At 34.3% G+C, this 18,806-nt stretch overlaps 1 protein-coding gene across 1 annotated transcript; it reads right to left on the reverse strand.

The window, feature by feature from the left end:
• Nucleotides 1-19: 19 nt before the first annotated feature.
• Nucleotides 20-18,048, reverse strand: LOC143080991 (uncharacterized). Its single transcript, XM_076257221.1, has 9 exons — nucleotides 17,950-18,048; nucleotides 15,086-15,132; nucleotides 14,484-14,599; nucleotides 13,828-13,991; nucleotides 10,804-10,831; nucleotides 9,570-9,732; nucleotides 8,164-8,352; nucleotides 7,021-7,131; nucleotides 20-4,332 (listed from the first exon to the last, which is right to left on the reverse strand). The coding sequence occupies exons 2-9, from the start codon at nucleotides 15,126-15,128 to the stop codon at nucleotides 4,160-4,162; spliced, it is 987 nt and encodes a 328-aa protein (XP_076113336.1). The 5' UTR covers nucleotides 15,129-15,132; nucleotides 17,950-18,048; the 3' UTR covers nucleotides 20-4,159.
• Between the last annotated feature and the right edge of the window lie 758 nt (nucleotides 18,049-18,806).

Raw genomic sequence — 18,806 nt, forward strand, 5'->3', positions numbered from 1 at the left:
TTTAGTAAATATTTTGACTAGTTTGTGATATTGAAAACCCTGGTGTAATAATTTTTCAGTAATACATAAATTTCTCTCGTTAAAATCTAAAACATTGTTACATACACGAGCGAATCGTACAAGTTGAGATATATAAACACCGTAAGATGGTGACAAGGGAACGTCACCATCTAAAAACGGATAATTAACGATAGGAAATGAAAAATCATCCCTTTTATCATAAATTTTAGTATTTAGCTTTCCATTAGTGATATAGATATCAAGATCGAGAAAAGGGCAGTGGTCATTGTTAGTATTAGCTTTATTTAAAGTAAGTTCAACAGGATAAATTTCATTAATATACATACTGAAGTCGTCATTATTGAGAGCCAAAATATCATCCAAATATCTAAAAGTATTATTAAATTTGTTTATCAGATGTTGTTTCGATGGGTCTTTGCTTATTTTTGTCATAAATTGTAACTCATAACAATACAAAAACAGGTCCGCAATAAGTGGTGCACAGTTAGTCCCCATTGGAATTCCGATAATCTGACGATATATGGAATCCCCAAAGCGAACAAAAATGTTATATAGTAAAAATTCTAGGGCATATATAGTATCAAAGCATGTCCAATTAACATAGTTTTTTTGTTTATTGCTACTAAAAAATGACCTAAAAGAGTTTGAACATATATATTCACATTCTGATTTTTTGAATGCCCATTTAATTAGGTGTGTGAATTTTTTCTTAATGAGAATGTGCGGCAATGTGGTATACAGGGTAGAAAAATCAAAACTTTGAACAGATTCAAAATCACCAATATAAGCATGCAATTTATCAAGTACTTCCAACGAGTTCTTGACACTCCAAAAGTAATTTATTCCACTATTTTCGAAGGCCTTATTTGAACAATTTATTATCAGGTTTTTAATTGTACCAAGTGTGCTGGTAAGAAGAATAGACAATTTAGTAGTTGAACAATGGCTTGAAGACGAAATAAATCTATATTTGTAAGGGGTTTTGTGTAGCTTCGGAAGCCAATACATAGTTGGGACTTTCATTGTATTTGGGTCTGCTTGTAAAGCAGTGGCTAAAAGTTTATGTTTGTTACAGATTTCGTTTTCTGAAAATAGAGTCAGTTGGAATGTTGGTGAATTGGTGATTTCCTTTTTCAGAACCTCAATGTAAAATTTACGTCAAACAATAATAATATTATTAGCAGCTTTATCTGCCGGGACAAAAACAAATTCCTTGGCTAGTTCTTTTAGTTTATGTTTGATACAAGAAATAGGTTTATTGTGGTTATTGTTTATAGTAAAATGTTCTTTAAAATGTTGAATACGTATATCAACTATCTTCATTACTGAATTAAAAAAAGAGTCCAAAGATTTTTTGTCAGCTTTTTCCCGTTTTATCCATTTCATACAGTAAGTATCTTTTATCCATTTCATACAGAGAGTACAGTATCAGTTTCATAACGGTAAAATATAGAAAACTCCAATTCAGTTCTTATATGACAGAAATAGAATTATCGGAATTCAGCACGCATTTATCAAAACTGGGGAATTCCCTCTGACGTGTTTCTAAATTTATAAAAAACTAAATATAAATACTGCTTAATTCTGATTTTCCGTGTTGTTAAAAACACGCATATAAGTCAAGGGAAATATCAAACATGAAGGTTATGAGAAGAACATTACAGGAAAGTTGTTTATGTTCAATCCTTTTGCTTGTTTTTACCTTTTAAAGCAAGACAATCATAAGAATCTGAGATGTTGCTGAATGTTTAGAATAAAACGGCTGACGTGAGGGAATGAGCCCTGAGTCAACGGTAAAAGTCTACAGATTGCTTGAAAGCAATCGTATCCCAAAAATCTAAATACATGGTCAGATTCAGCATATTGAAGAACCCCATTTATTCAATTTTTGTTGAAATCAAACAAAGTTTACTTTTTGACCCTTTGGACCTTAATGTAGACCAATTTGAAAACGGGACAATACTGTGCAATTGAATATTTCTTGCTATTGCGCAAAACTGTGCAATTGAAAATTTCTTGCTATTGCAAAATATTGTGCAATAAGATATTTCTTGCTATTGCACAATACTGTGCAATTGAAGATTTCTTGCTATTGCACAATACTGTGCAATAGAAGATTTCTTGTATTGCACAATACTGTGCAATTGAAAATTTCTTGCTATTGCACAATACTGTGCAATTGAAGATTTCTTGCTATTGCGGAATACTGTGCAATTGAAAATTTCTTGCTATTGCACAATACTTAATATAATAATTTTGGACCCCGATTTGGACCAACTTGAAAACTGGGCCCATAATCAAAAATCTAAGTACATGTTTAGATTCAGCATATCAAAAAACCCCACGAATTCAAATTTTGTTAAAATCAAGCTAAGTTTAATTTTGGACCCTTTTGGCCCCTAATTCGTTGGGACCAAAACTCCCAAAATCAATCCAAACCTTCCTTTTATGGTCATAAATCTTGTGTTTAAATTTAAAAGATTTAAATTTACTTATACTAAAGTTATTGTGCAAAAACCAAGAATAATGCTTATTTGGGCCCTTTTTTTGGCCCCTAATTCCTAAACAGTTGGAACCAAAACACCCAAAATCAATCGTATAAAAACCTGTTATTGCTATACATGTATTGCTTTTGAATTAACATAAAAATATATATTAAGAAAACAAAGTTATAAATAATATTGATGAAGTACAAAACTACATAACTATTTGAATAAAATAAATGAACTATAAATGTAACATAACAAAAGAAGACACACAAACTTAAATAGAGGTCAACTAAAAAAATCAGTAATAAAAAAAAGGGGTTAATTAACCTTTACATAAATGTAAAAGGACTATCCCTATCTACTGTTTCTAGACTTAAATGATTATGCAAATAAGTATACTAGATTATTGGGTTTTCTACACATTAAATATCAGTTGCTAGCCACAAAATGATTTTTTTTTTGGCAAGAGAGTGCAGCGAGAGTGCAAAATGGCTTCCCCTTACAAGGTGTGCCTAAAAATTTCCATAACTATACGTAGAAAACCATACAATGAATTTATCACACAAAGGATTTTCTGCTGCATCTTGTAAAAAAAATAAACAATGAAACATGACAAAATTAAAAGATGAAGCCATCATTAACAGAAGATGTGATGTCATGAACCCCATATAAAATATACTAACCCCCTAAGAATTCCTAGGGGGTCATCAAATGACACTTTTAAACCTATCACAAAATCATAATTTACCCGCAATGAAATAAGAATTATTTCAAAATGTGGATGATTTGTTGTCCATTCTAAACCTAACACCTCTAGATTGAGAACCTAAGTTACCCAAAAACAATAAATTGTTACAGATTCTAACAACATTTTTTTAACAGATTGATATGATAACATGCAGTAAATATCAAGTGTAGAAAAATAAAAATAAAATACCACAAAACTGACAGCAAGCCCTGAGCAATGATTATAATAATGCAAATACTTACTTTGCTAATTTTATTACTTATTGGAAAGTTTCAATTTTGATTATTTATGTGTAAATTTAGTTTTTTCTTCTATAGATTTCAGGATAATTCTAAACAAACAAAAAGTCAAATGTAATAAATAGATTTCAGCTTTGTCAATTTTTTGTGTTTACTTGCAATAAACTTGCATAGCCATAAATCAAACATTTGTCTATGTACAACCCAAGATTTACAGAATTGGTTATTTTATATAGTTAAATAAAAATATGCATATTTATAGTAACTTTCACACATATTCTATCAATTTATAGATCTTTTTCACACAATATAATTTGGTTGTATAAATTCAACATGTTTCATTTTTCAAATACTCAGATACAATATGACCTAAATGTTAACAAAATTCCATTTCAAATTTGAAGAAATCAACGAATTAAAAATATTTGTATATTTTTTTGTATAATTTTAATGAAATTTCATTATTGGAGAAGCAAGTTGTATATTGTATCATGTATAAGTTGCAAAAAATACACCTACAACTAGGTTTTTTGTATTCATATAGATCTATATTTGACAAATCCTTCAAATTTCATGGGTTTACATAAATGTATTTCTTTTTTGCAGATCATCAAGCACAGCTAGTTTATAACACAGTATTTAGTTTTGTATCTTGTTCAATGTTAATCAAAGCTGCCAAAACTTCCAAAACTACCACAACTACCAAAACTACTTAGAGAACTCCAACTTCCATGGTGACCTAAACCGAATCCTCCAAATGGACCTCCGAATCCACCAAGTCCTCCACCCATCATCCGACTGGCACCGTATCCCAGAGCAGCACCACCTAATACACCTGAAAATAATGGGGAATGCATCACATTAACTAATTATAACCTCAACATAGCTTGTAGAAAACATGATTTATTTACCAATTAATTTTTTTTAATAAAAGACTTTCTAGCAAAAATAACCCTGCATGCACCCTAAGACTTTGTTGGATTTTTAACATGTGATAGCACTGTGGTTTTAAAGTCTGCTTCATAATGATAACCTTACTCTAGCATTGGGTTAGAGGGGTAAATCTATTCTCTGACAAGCCTTCGTGTAGATCATGTCATCAAAATTTAGAAATTGAAACATAAGTGTGAACAATATGAAACTGAGTATAATTACCTGCAGCTACTTTGCCTTTATTGCCTAGACCCCCTTTCTTATGGTGTTGTTGGACTACAACTGATGAGTATAATTACCTGCAGCTAGTTTGCCTTTATTACCTAGACCCCTTTCTTATGGTGTTGCTGGACTACAACTGATGAGTATAATTACCTGCAGCTAGTTTGCCTTTATTACCTAGACCCCTTTCTTATGGTGTTGTTGGACTACAACTGATGAGTATAATTACCTGCAGCTAGTTTGCCTTTATTGCCTAGACCCCCTTTCTTATGGTGTTGTTGGACTACAACTGATGAGTATAATTACCTGCAGCTAGTTTGCCTTTATTGCCTAGACCCCCTTTCTTATGGTGTTGTTGGACTACAACTGATGAGTATAATTACCTGCAGCTAGTTTGCCTTTATTGCCTAGACCCCCTTTTTTATGATGTTGCTGGACTACAACTGATGAGTATAATTACCTGCAGCTAGTTTGCCTTTATTACCTAGACCCCTTTCTTATGGTGTTGCTGGACTACAACTGATGAGTATAATTACCTGCAGCTAGTTTGCCTTTATTGCCTAGACCCCCTTTCTTATGATGTTGTTGGACTACAACTGATGAGTATAATTACCTGCAGCTAGTTTGCCTTTATTGCCTAGACCCCCTTTTTTATGATGTTGCTGGACTACAACTGATGAGTATAATTACCTGCAGCTAGTTTGTCTTTATTGCCTAGACCCCCTTTCTTATGATGTTGCTGGACTACAACTGATGAGTATAATTACCTGCAGCTAGTTTGCCTTTATTTTCTAGACCCCTTTCTTATGGTGTTGCTGGACTACAACTGATGAGTGTAATTACCTGCAGCTAGTTTGCCTTTATTACCTAGACCCCTTTCTTATGGTGTTGCTGGACTACAACTGATGAGTATAATTACCTGCAGCTAGTTTGCCTTTATTGCCTAGACCCCTTTCTTATGATGTTGCTGGACTACAACTGATGAGTATAATTACCTGCAGCTAGTTTGCCTTTGTTGCCTAGACCCCTTTCTTATGATGTTGCTGGACTACAACTGATGAGTATAATTACCTGCAGCTAGTTTGCCTTTATTGCCTAGACCCCCTTTCTTATGATGTTGCTGGACTACAACTGATGAGTATAATTACCTGCAGCTAGTTTGCCTTTATTGCCTAGACCCCTTTCTTATGATGTTGCTGGACTACAACTGATGAGTATAATTACCTGCAGCTAGTTTGCCTTTGTTGCCTAGACCCCTTTCTTATGATGTTGCTGGACTACAACTGATGAGTATAATTACCTGCAGCTAGTTTGCCTTTGTTGCCTAGACCCCTTTCTTATGATGTTGCTGGACTACAACTGATGAGTATAATTACCTGCAGCTAGTTTGCCTTTATTGCCTAGACCCCCTTTCTTATGATGTTGCTGGACTACAACTGATGAGTATAATTACCTGCAGCTAGTTTGCCTTTATTGCCTAGACCCCCTTTCTTATGATGTTGCTGGACTACAACTGATGAGTATAATTACCTGCAGCTAGTTTGCCTTTATTGCCTAGACCCCTTTCTTATGATGTTGCTGGACTACAACTGATGAGTATAATTACCTGCAGCTAGTTTGCCTTTGTTGCCTAGACCCCTTTCTTATGATGTTGCTGGACTACAACTGATGAGTATAATTACCTGCAGCTAGTTTGCCTTTATTGCCTAGACCCCTTTCTTATGATGTTGCTGGACTACAACTGATGAGTATAATTACCTGCAGCTAGTTTGCCTTTATTGCCTAGACCCCTTTCTTATGATGTTGCTGGACTACAACTGATGAGTATAATTACCTGCAGCTAGTTTGCCTTTATTGCCTAGACCCCTTTCTTATGGTGTTGCTGGACTACAACTGATGAGTATAATTACCTGCAGCTAGTTTGCCTTTATTGCCTAGACCCCTTTCTTATGATGTTGCTGGACTACAACTGATGAGTATAATTACCTGCAGCTAGTTTGCCTTTATTGCCTAGACCCCCTTTCTTATGATGTTGCTGGACTACAACTGATGAGTATAATTACCTGCAGCTAGTTTGCCTTTGTTGCCTAGACCCCCTTTCTTATGATGTTGTTGGACTACAACTGATGAGTATAATTACCTGCAGCTAGTTTGCTTTTATTGCCTAGACCCCTTTCTTATGATGTTGCTGGACTACAACTGATGAGTATAATTACCTGCAGCTAGTTTGCCTTTATTGCCTAGACCCCTTTCTTATGATGTTGCTGGACTACAACTGATGAGTATAATTACCTGCAGCTAGTTTGCCTTTATTGCCTAGACCCCTTTCTTATGGTGTTGCTGGACTACAACTGATGAGTATAATTACCTGCAGCTAGTTTGCCTTTGTTGCCTAGACCCCCTTTCTTATGATGTTGTTGGACTACAACTGGTTGTTGCTGTTGGTAATAGCCTGGTTGCTGCTGGTAACCATAGGCTCCTACAATTATAATTGGATAATATTATTTACCTAGTTATACACTTGCAACATAATTTTACCAATCATCTGGAAATGAAAAAAAGATAATCAAGGACAAAAGATCAGGTGTGACCTTGTGACCTTCTGAAAATCATCAACAACAACTTAATGCACAGCCCCATACATATTCAAATCTTTTGATATCTTTTCAATGAAGTTAACCTAAAAACATAATTTATTGTCCCCAAATATTGTAGGCAGATTTGTTATCTAACTTGATAATCAAATAAAACATTGACAAGCATGTATTAATATTTTAATATATAAACCTCATTAAATTTATTTCTATTTTGTTATATTTGGATTTACCCTTTTCTATTTCTATCTTTAGTAACTGTGGAACTAGTTAGTAGAACAAGTTTAATTAATATCCAATTATAAGTTTTTGGGTAGTACTGCACAGGCATTTCTTAGGCAGTGTTATGGATGGGGTTCTGTAGTCATAAGTCTGAAACTTATATAATGTGTATGGAGATGCTCACAGTAACACGTTCTGTATAGTACATTATTTACATTATATCATAATGATTTCAAGTAGAATAGCAAGAAAATGAAAGACATATAGACACAGGCAGACATTGGTTAAACTTATGTTTATTGTTACAGATAGGGCATAAAAACAGCTTGTATTTTAATATCTGTGCAACAATAAAGTTAAGTATTTCTACTCAAAGACCACAAATGTCCAACAAGAATGAGTCCATAGTGCACGGATGCTAGTATGCCAAATTTTATCAAAAAATCACTGTATGATTAAAAGTGTATTACAGAGACAGAGAAGTTTAACCTGTGAAACTGTTACCTAAGGAGACTAACAAATCTGCAGCTGAAGGTTTACTTAAATTGGGGAGGCTTACTATAGTCCTGAATGTATAGCCTTGCTGGTAGTATACCAGTTGTAGAGGAGGAGCGTACTGTTGTGTGGGATAACCCTGTGCCTGTTGATAACCATGTGAGTAAGGCTGCTGAGGATAAGGCTGATTGTATACATACCTGGAGGAGGCTGACTGTATCCCTGTGGTGGTGGAGCATACCCTTGCTGGTGGTATACAGGCTGTGGAGGAGGAGCGTACTGTTGTGTGGGATAACCCTGTGGATATCCCTGTGAGTAAGGCTGCTGAGGATAAGGCTGAGCCATTGGTTGCTGTGGGTAACCAGGGTATCCACTAGGAGAAGGACCACCTGTAATGAAAAAATATATTTGTGCTTAATATTTAATGGAAGAGAACATAATTTTTCAATTGAAAATCCGCAAAATGGTAGAAAGAATTATAAATGTATCAAATCTAAACACAAAAGTCTGTAAGTCTGTATACCCACTTCAAAATTTCAGGATACAAATACAGTTGAACCTCGTTGTGTCGAACTTGGTTTATCGAAAACTGGGATGAGTCGAAGTAATTACTGGGTCCTGGTAAAATTCCCGTTTGATCAATGCATAATTACCTCTGATGAGTCGAACTCGTTTGACTTGAATACTAGGTTAAGTCAAGTAAATTTTATAGTCCCGTCGAAGTAAAATTAATTTTAATTGACCCTGATGTCTCGAAGTTCGAAAGTAAAAATTTTCAATAGATGCAGACCTAATGATAAAAATTCAAATCGGATGTATTTCTTATGTCACCTAATCATTTTCAAAAGAGATAGATAAAGGTGAGTAAACATACTTGTTTATATAACAGTTAAAATGACATATTTATGGTGACAGCTAATTAATACCTTTATTGATGGTTTAAGCGGAATGTTAGTGTTTTGAACATTTTTCACCTGAGATAAAAACGAAATGAATTTAAAAGACCCAAGCCAAGATTAAATGAATCATTAGACTTAAAATTTATTAATTACAATAAATAAAAGGATTAGGACAATTATAATAAATTCATGATAATTTAATGAAAGCAGTCGACCTCATCAGAGACCGTTATGAACTTATTTCGTGCCACGAGTGATTTCATCATTTATAGTGACTTACCTTTGTAAATATTTGTGTAGACTATTGATTTTTTTTGTGCATGATTTGTATATGTACTTGTGTGTTTAATAATCACAAAGGACCAAAAATGAAGATTAAATACACAATCATAACGTGTCATATCGAAAAAAGGCACACTGTTCATAGTATCTAGTTGACACAAATCTCATACCGTATTTCATGCATTCCAAATTTATGACGACACACTAGACCTCGGATGAGTTGAATACTTTGGTCTGGTTCCTTAGACTTCGACAAAACGAGGTTTCGACTGTAAATTGAAATTGTAAAATAATGATAACACTACCGCCATTAAGACTAAGAATAACCAATCAAGCAAACAAAATCTGTGCTCTAACCCCTGTTAATAAAACCAAAGCTGCTGAAGACAAACCACTAACAGGTTAAACTATTCATGTTGTCTTACCTGTTAAACCAGCAAATCCTATAGGAGCTGGACCTCCTGGGGCCTGAGCAGGATATGGAGCTGGTCCAGGTGTGTAGGGCGGAGGTGCTGAGTGGACTGGAGCTTGTTGGTGCATGGGCTGTTGGGGTGGTGGACCCTGTTGATTAGAACTTGGTTGTGGGAGCTGTAAAGAAGTATTAAATGTTGTAATATTGAAGGTTTATCTCTAAAAGAATCATTTGATGAATTGCTCTCAAAAAGAACCAGACTATTAAATGTACAATTTGTATCTAAATTGAAAAGAAAGTGGAACTGCAGCCTACAGATGTCAAAGAATAACGATAAAAGTCAACTAGTAATTTATATCCTGTGATCTTATAGTACAGCTCTGTGTTACTTTTTATTTTAAAAGATTATCAGAACTTTACATGTTGTTACTACAGTTGTAAATTGTATATGGCACTGCTTGCGATTTCCATATATTTGTAACAGTCAAAGCCTGAGTTAGATATGGCTTACAGCACTGAATACAGTGCTGTTGTAACATCTAGATCTTGATTAAACAAGAGTGCACACGCTGAAATGTCTTGCCTTCCTTTCTAATCATTGATATTATGTTGATAGTCTTAAATATAAAGCTTTATTACAACTGTCACATAAACTTAATATTAACCAAGAAAACTAAAAATTGACCACTGAACCAATAAAATGAGGTCAAGGTCAGATGAACTATGCCAGGAAGACATGTACCTCTTACAATTCTTCCATACAACAAATATAGTTGACCTATTGCTTATAATAAGAGAAAAAAAAATGAGGTCAAGGACATTGGACATGTGACTGACGGAAACTTCTTAACATGAGGCATCTATATATAAAGTATGAAGCATCCAGGTATTCCACCTTCTGAAATAAAAAGCTTGTAAGAAGTTAGCTAACACCGCCACCAACAGATCACTATCCCTATGTAGAGCTTTCTGCAACAAAAGTAAACATGCTTTGTTTCATGTTAATTTTCAAATGGAAAAACTATTGTGTGCCCCCCTTAAATTACAATTTTTAATGCTGTTTTTTTTAAATTTTTTGTTCATTTTTCATTTCTGCCTCAAGTATAAACGGTAAGGTAAACTGTTATTAATCTTGATCAAATTTGAATTTAATGTAGTACATCCTGCATTCATGATGGATGTAGGGTAATTTGTTACTATAGTGTTCTTATTCATAGTGCAAATTATTCCGTTTAATATCAACTTACAGTACTGCAAATTGCTTTCATCCATTCACTGAAAAAATAAGACATTGTTGGTTATCTTTCAAAAGGCCTCTGGAAATAGAAGGGGTTGTTGAACAATTTTGGCCATGTTGACTTATTTGTAGATTTAATTTATACAAACATTTCGCCTTATTTCATTTGCTTTCTATCTGGTACAGTTTTTGTTAAAGAAATTCACCAAATATTGTTAATCTTATTTTGTTTATCATTTTTATCTGCTTACCAGATTTTCTATTTGTACTATATAATTTCTGAATAAAATGCAAAAGGGGTAAAATAATTATTTACGACCAATAACTCCTATACGGGATAAATAAACAATTTTGGTCATTTGACCTATTTGAAGATTCTCTGTATCTTCTATAATTTCTGAAAAATGCAACTAGAGGCTCTAAAGAGCCTGTGTCGCTCACCTTGGTCTATGTGCATATTAAACAAAGGACACAAATGGATTCATGACAAAATTGTATTTTGGTGATGGTGATGTGTTTGAAGTTCTTACTTTACTGAACGATTTTGCTTCTTACAATTATATCTATAATGAACTTTGCCCATTAGTAACAGAGAACTATATTTGGTAAAAATTTACATAAATTTACCAAATTAATGAAAATTGTTAAAAATTGACTATAAAGGGCAATAACTCCTTAAGGGGTCAATTGACCATTTAGGTCATGTTGACTTATTTGTAGATCTTACTTTGCTGAACATTATTGCTGTTTACAGTTTATCGCTATCTATAATAGTATTCAAGATAACCAAAAACGGCAAAATTTCTTTAAAAATTACCAATTGGAGGGCAGCAACCCTAAAAATTACCAATTGGAGGGCAGCAACCCAACAACCAGTTGTCCAATTCATCAGAAAAATTCAGGGCAGATAGATATTGACTTGATTAACAATTAAACTTCTTGTCAGATTTGCTCTAGATGCTTTGGTTTCATAGTTATAAGCCAAAAACTGCATTTTACCCCTTTGTTCTATTTTTAGCCGTGGCGGCCATCTTGGTTGAATGGCCAGGTCATCGGACACATTTTTCAAACTAGATACCCCAAAGATGATTGTGGCCTAGTAGTTTCAGTGGAGATTTTGTAAAAGATTACTTAGATTTATGAAAAATGGTTAAAGATTGACTATAAAGGGCAATAACTCCTAAACGGGTCAACTGACCATTTTGGTCATGTTGACTTATTTGTAGATCTTCCTTTGCTGAACATTATTGCTGTTTACAATTCATCTCTATCTATAATAATATTCAAGATAATAACCAAAAACAGCAAAATTTCCTCAAAATTACCAATTCAGGGGCAGCAACCCAACAACCGATTGACCGATTCATCTGAAAATTTCAGGGCAGATAGATCTTGACCTGATAAACATTTTTATCCCATGTCAGATTTCCTCAAAATGCTTTGGTTTTTGAGTTATAAGCCAAAAACTGCATTTTACCCCTATGTTCTATTTTTAGCGGTGGCGGCCATCTTGGTTGGTTGACCAGGTCACGCCACACATTTTTTAAACTAGATACCCCAAAGATGATTGTGGCCAAGTTTGGATTAATTTGGCCCAGTAGTTTCAGAGATGAAGATTTTTGTAAAAGATTACTTTAATTTACGAAAAATGGTTAAAAATTGACTATAAAGGGCAATAACTCCTAAACGGGTCAACTGACCATTTTGGTCATGTTGACTTATTTGTAGATCTTACTTTGCTGAACATTATTGCTGTTTACAGTTTATCTCTATCTATAATAATATTCAAGATAACCAAAAACAGCAAAATTTCCTCAAAATTACCAATTCAGGGGCAGCAACCCAACAACCGATTGACCGATTCATCTGAAAATTTCAGGGCAGATAGATCTTGACCTGATAAACATTTTTATCCCACGTCAGATTTCCTCAAAATGCTTTGGTTTTTGAGTTATAAGCCAAAAACTGCATTTTACCCCTTTGTTCTATTTTTAGCCGTGGCGGCCATCTTGGTTGGTTGACCAGGTCACGCCACACATTTTTTAAACTAGATACCCCAAAGATGATTGTGGCCAAGTTTGGATTAATTTGGCCCAGTAGTTTCAGAGGAGAAGATTTTTGTAAAAGATTACTTTAATTAACGAAAAATGGTTAAAAATTGACTATAAAGGGCAATAACTCCTAAACGGGTCAACTGACCATTTTGGTCATGTTGACTTATTTGTAGATCTTACTTTGCTGAACATTATTGCTGTTTACAGTTTATCTCTATCTATAATAATATTCAAGATAATAACCAAAAACAGCAAAATTTCCTCAAAATTACCAATTCAGGGGCAGCAACCCAACAACCGATTGACCGATTCATCTGAAAATTTCAGGGGAGATAGATCTTGACCTGATAAACATTTTTACCCCATGTCAGATTTGCTCTAAATGCTTTGGTTTTTGAGTTATAAGCCAAAAACTGCATTTTACCCCTATGTTCTATTTTTAGCGGTGGCGGCCATCTTGGTCGGTTGACCGGGTCACGCCACACATTTTTTAAACTAGATACCCAATGATGATTGTGGCCAAGTTTGGTTTGATTTGGCCCAGTAGTTTCAGAGGAGAAGATTTTTGTAAAAGTTAACGACGACGGACGACGACGACGGACGCCAAGTGATGAGAAAAGCTCACTTGGCCCTTCGGGCCAGGTGAGCTAAAAAGGGTAAAATAATCATACAAAAGGAACTGCTCCTATACATGCTATAAGAGGTCAAATGTCTATTTTGGTCATGTTGACTTATTTGAAAATCTTATTACTCTGGTCATTTCTAATTTAAAAGTTTCTGTCAATCTGAATGAACAGACAAAGGTAACACAGAATAATACCCTACTTTTTTAGAGCAGTGGTATAATTTAAAGCAGGGGTTATAATTACCATAAACTATTAGAGAATCTGTCTATTAACTTACCTAAGTTCAGTTCTGCCTCATCCCTACATAGAAACCACAGGACCTTAGCCTAGTGACTTGGTTTGACATTTACTCACCTTAGTTCTGCCTCATCTCTACATAGAAACCATAGAACCTTAGCCTTATGACTTGGTTTGACTGGTATGGCTAACATTTGTTTAAAGCTATACCCAGCAGGTATGTCAGGTCTATCTACCATTCCTTCTGTATAGTCTCCATAAGCAAAGCGTTTACATACTTCCTAAAATTAGAAATAAAAGTGTGGACACACAAATGTGACTGCAGTATGAACCATTCCTTCTGTATAGTTACCAGAGGCAAAGTGTTTACATACTTCATTAAATGAGAAATAAAAGTGTGGAACACAAATATGACCTTAAATTGGTCTAATGTGTACTGTAGGATGACTTTTGTAACAGAGGGGCCAAAAATACTGGAGAGACAGTCAACTCATAGATAGCAAATAAACTGACTATGCCATGGCTAAAAAAAATAAAAGACAAACTGACTAGTACTAATAGTAGACAAGACACAACATAGAAACCTAAAGACTAAGCAACATTAATCCCACCAAAACTTGGGGTGATCTCTAGAGGTGCTCCTGAAGAGTAAGGTGCCATGTGTAGAATGAGTTTGTGTAAAGACTCATGTGTAGAATGAATGTTGAATGGTGCCATGTGATGAAAGACTTTTTGCTTTTGTCCAATAATCAGTAACATAAACCCAATCTTACCTTCATGTAAGCCTTTGCTTTAATCTCATTATCACCTTGTCGTTTATAAACACACAAACTACTGTCATTGTATAACACAACCCATACATTGTTCCAGCCTCCAGACAGGAAACCTTCTACAAAATAAATAATTGAAGATTTAGTGCCAACATGTAGCACCATCTGCATCATTGAAACCTCCACACAGGAAACTCTGTATAGCATATAAATGACCAAACAAACAGAATACTCAGTGTCAGTATCGATTAAGGAGCTAAATATAAACTCTGAGAAAAATATTATGATCAAATTCAGTGATTGAAATTCTTGCAAGTAAAATTATATCCTATTCAAATTTAAATTTGTTTTACCTGACAATTACAGGATAAAAGTATCAAGGTAAAAAGAAAAAGTTTAATACTGATTCCCTCTGATTTGTTTTTTTTTTTACCCTAGATTAGATTTTGTTTTTGAGATTGGAACATCGGTTTACTGCTGTTAGTTCAAATTGTCTATATCGACATCTTTTGTTTCAGTTTTTGAAAACAACAAATAATTGAACTGTTTAAAAATTGCTACAAAGGTGTGGACACACATAAATGCATTGTCTGTTTTATACTTACTACTATGCCTCTTCAAGTATCCACTTTTTACAATACTATTCATATTTCTGGAAAAGTTAAAAAATTCATCTAATATGATATGTTAGTATTTGGGATATATGGCAATTTAACCTCCTGCTACATTACATGTTATTACTATTTTTCTCATTTTTAATAGCCTATAATTACAATCCATGTGGAGAGGAGGGAACTGGTTGGTAATCCTTGGCTAGCAAAGATTCCATCTCTATTGTTTGTGTATAATCAATGTGTATTGTCTTAGTATCAATCCTGTAACTTACTTACTTACATTGTCTCTATCTCCTACATTTTGTTTGGTCTCTCATCTTTGCTAGCCAAGGATGTGGAGAGAAGGAGACTTGGTTGTTATCCTTCGCTAGTAAAGATGTTGGTTTCTATCAATATTCATTGTATAAGATAAATGTCTCACCTGTTTTACCAGTTTACTTATAATTGAATCTACATTTTTATTTTAACGGCTGTAGTTTGAAGATTTAACTACAAGTATCAGTAAATAAAGTTACAGACTGATGGAGAGGGTTGGGATCCCGCTAACATGTTCAACCCTGCCACATTATTTATCTTTGTGCCTGTCCCAAGTCAGGAGCCTGTAAATCAGTGGTTGTCGTTTGTTTATGTGTTACATATTTGTTTTTCGTTCATTTTTTTACATAAATAAGGCCGTTAGTTTTCTCGTTTGAATTGTTTTACATTGTCTTATCGGGGCCTTTTATAGCTGACTATGCGGTATGGGCCTTGCACATTGTTGAAGGCCGTACGGTGACCTATAGTTGTTAATGTCTGTTTCATTTTGGTCTTTTGTGGATAGTTGTCTCATTGGCAATCATACCACATCTTCTTTTTTATACATGCCAGCCAGACATGTACACCTGGTATAGTTTGACTATTGATTTTATAGTATCTAATAAACAAACAAGACCATGAAAGCTTATCACTGAAAAAATGAACCTTGAAAATGAGGTCAAAGTCATATTTACCTGCTAAACATACATTCACACCTTACAATCACCAAATGTAATTAATCTATGGCTTGTAATATCTGGGAAATAGACCAAACACAAACACTAAACATTCAATGTCCAATGAACAATGAAAGTGTGGTTAAGGTCAGATTATCATTCCATACACCTACCAGTTTACTTATAATTGAATCTACATTTTTATTTTAACGGCTGTAGTTTGAAGATTTAACTACAAGTATCAGTAAATAAAGTTACAGACTGATGGAGAGGGTTGAGATCTCACAAACATGTTTAACCCTGCCGCATTTTTGCGCCTGTCCCAAGTCAGGAGCCTCTGGCCTTTATTAGTCTTGTATTATTTTAATTTTAGTTTCTTGTGTACAATTTGGAAATTAGTATGGCGTTCATTATCACTGAACTAGTATATATTTGTTTCGGGGCCAGTTGAAAGACGCCTCCGGGTGCGGGAATTTCTCGCTACATTGAAGACCTGTTGGTGACCTTCTGCTGTTGTTTTTTTCTATGGTCGGGTTGTTGTCTCTTTGGCACATTCCCCATTTCCATTCTCAATTTTACCTCATATAGTGGCCATATTAATTGCTTTAATTGTATCCCAGAAATGGACCAAACCACTTATAGGTATAGAACCACTAATTTAGGCCCGGTCGGAAAGAACATACAAGAAAGTAGTACATATTTTAAACAAAGTAGTTCCTACACATAGCTGTATCTTTGTCAATAGCGGGTATATTTGGTTAATTGTGGTATCAAATGAAAGCTTGGGGACTTGGGATCACTGTACAAACGTTGTTGAAAGATTTATTTGAATGATACAGAAGTATATGAAATTTTGAAAGAAGGGCACATTTGACCGGTTGTTCAGATCAGACATTCCTGTTTTTGTACTATTAAACTTCAGGGAACCAGTACGCTCTTTAGAATATGCAATTAAAGGGCATGTTGTCAGGATAAGGTACAGTTATGACATGAAATAACTGCCACTTTATTTGAACTTAAGACAAAGTAGCCATAAATTCTTGAAATTGCAGAATTTAACATAGAAAGCAATGGGGCTATAAATTAGTGGTTTTATACCTAAAACTAAACATTTTCCAAAGAACCATGAAATTGAGGTCAAGGTCTGATAAAACTTGCCATTCAGTTGTGTACATTTTACTGTATTAACCAAATATAGTTGAGCTAGTATTCATGCTTAATTGTTTATAGTTCAGTATTTATCTGATTTCACTTTTTATAACTATATGAGATACGGACTTGACAACCTAACTTTAACCTCAATCACTGATCAATGAAATGAGGTACAGGCTACTACAAGTCACATATACGACAATTTATTACAAGGACAATCAATTCCCACCCAACACAAAGGGAGTGCTAGGACACCGAGAAGTCTGTTATTATGGTGGAGGAAGCTGAAGTACTCGGAGAGAACCAATGGGCCACTTGGCCTAAACAGACAAATCAGAGAGATATGTCAGAAGATTGATCTTCAGCTTAGAGTAGGGGATAACATTGACCAACAGAGGCCCCCTAAAGTCCCCATTCTAGTTTAAACTGCACTTTGAGTACCAGAGAAGTGTGTGGGAGGGTGAAAAACTGATGACAGTGAATAATGTAATTTCCAGCGCCTGAGTCACGATGGAAACCCGGACCTTCAGTACTGTTGCCATCGAAGCCAGACTCAGTCCTCAACACAATAAAATTGCCGATTTTACGACGTCATATTATGATATTTATTCGGACTAAAATTTAAAATGCATGATTTTGAATCATTCTCTTACTTTTGTCATTGAGTTCTTTTTGAGTCCGGAAGAAAATGAATAAATTGAGATGATAATAAAACTTTGCGTTCGGACTTACATTTTTCCCAAAAGCGAATGATATCTCTGACTCAATAAGGACAGAATGAAAGTTGTAGAAAATTCGGTGTTGATTTATTCTCTCTAGAATTAACGTTTGAAATCGATATGGGGAATGCCGAGAGATCCGAAAATAGCTATTTCCGATTGCAATGCAATCATAAGAGAAACAATGAATGACACACGGATTCGTATTGGTTCATTAAAAAGATACCATGAGTCCCGGCGGCGAACGGTATTTAATTAACTCGAACCAACACTATTTATTGTGCGTGCCACTAATCAAATTATTAATGTGAGGGACTGTTTAAAATTGCAATTGTTTTATTGATTATAGATGGGAACAGTATATCTAATATATATGTTCCAGATTCTAGCATTTCTTTTAAAAAGATAAATTAAAGATGTACAAGTTTTAGCTTTCTAAAAAGCTATAGACTGCTTCGCTCTACACTAATTTAAGGTTATATGTGCATGTGGTTGTTAAATTAGTATTGGAAATGTGGTATTTTTAGATATTGATTGATATAAAATGGATGTACTTTAAGAGTGTGCGTTATACACCCATGCTTTTAAAAAATTTATATGAATTTCTTGTTGAAAATTAAAACAATTATAAATTTAGACTGCCTTTCTGGAGGTGTACCAATATTGTCAGAAGTTACAAAATACAGATAATGCATTTTTGTAAACATTATAGGAACATTGTTTAGAAAAGAAAATTGTGCAAATTGCAGAGTAACAAAGCAATTAAACACGAATTAATAATTGATATTTCAATATTGAATTTATCTGTGAAATGTATGCATAATAAAACAAACATGAATTAATGACAGTTGATCAGAACTGAAATACACA

Source organism: Mytilus galloprovincialis, chromosome 6, assembly GCF_965363235.1.
Source record: "Mytilus galloprovincialis chromosome 6, xbMytGall1.hap1.1, whole genome shotgun sequence".
Lineage (NCBI taxonomy): Eukaryota > Metazoa > Mollusca > Bivalvia > Mytilida > Mytilidae > Mytilus > Mytilus galloprovincialis.

What these genes read in the sequence shown, in the direction of transcription:
- LOC143080991 (XM_076257221.1), bottom strand. Translation starts at nt 15,128, where the DNA reads ATGAATAGTATTGTAAAAAGTGGATACTTGAAGAGGCATAGTA. An exon ending in AAGCAAAGGCTTACATGAAG is followed by an intron (nt 13,992 to 14,483) that starts GTAAGATTGGGT and finishes TTCTAATTTTAG; the next exon opens with GAAGTATGTAAACGCTTTGC. An exon ending in AGGATTTGCTGGTTTAACAG is followed by an intron (nt 8,353 to 9,569) that starts GTAAGACAACAT and finishes TTTTCATTACAG; the next exon opens with GTGGTCCTTCTCCTAGTGGA.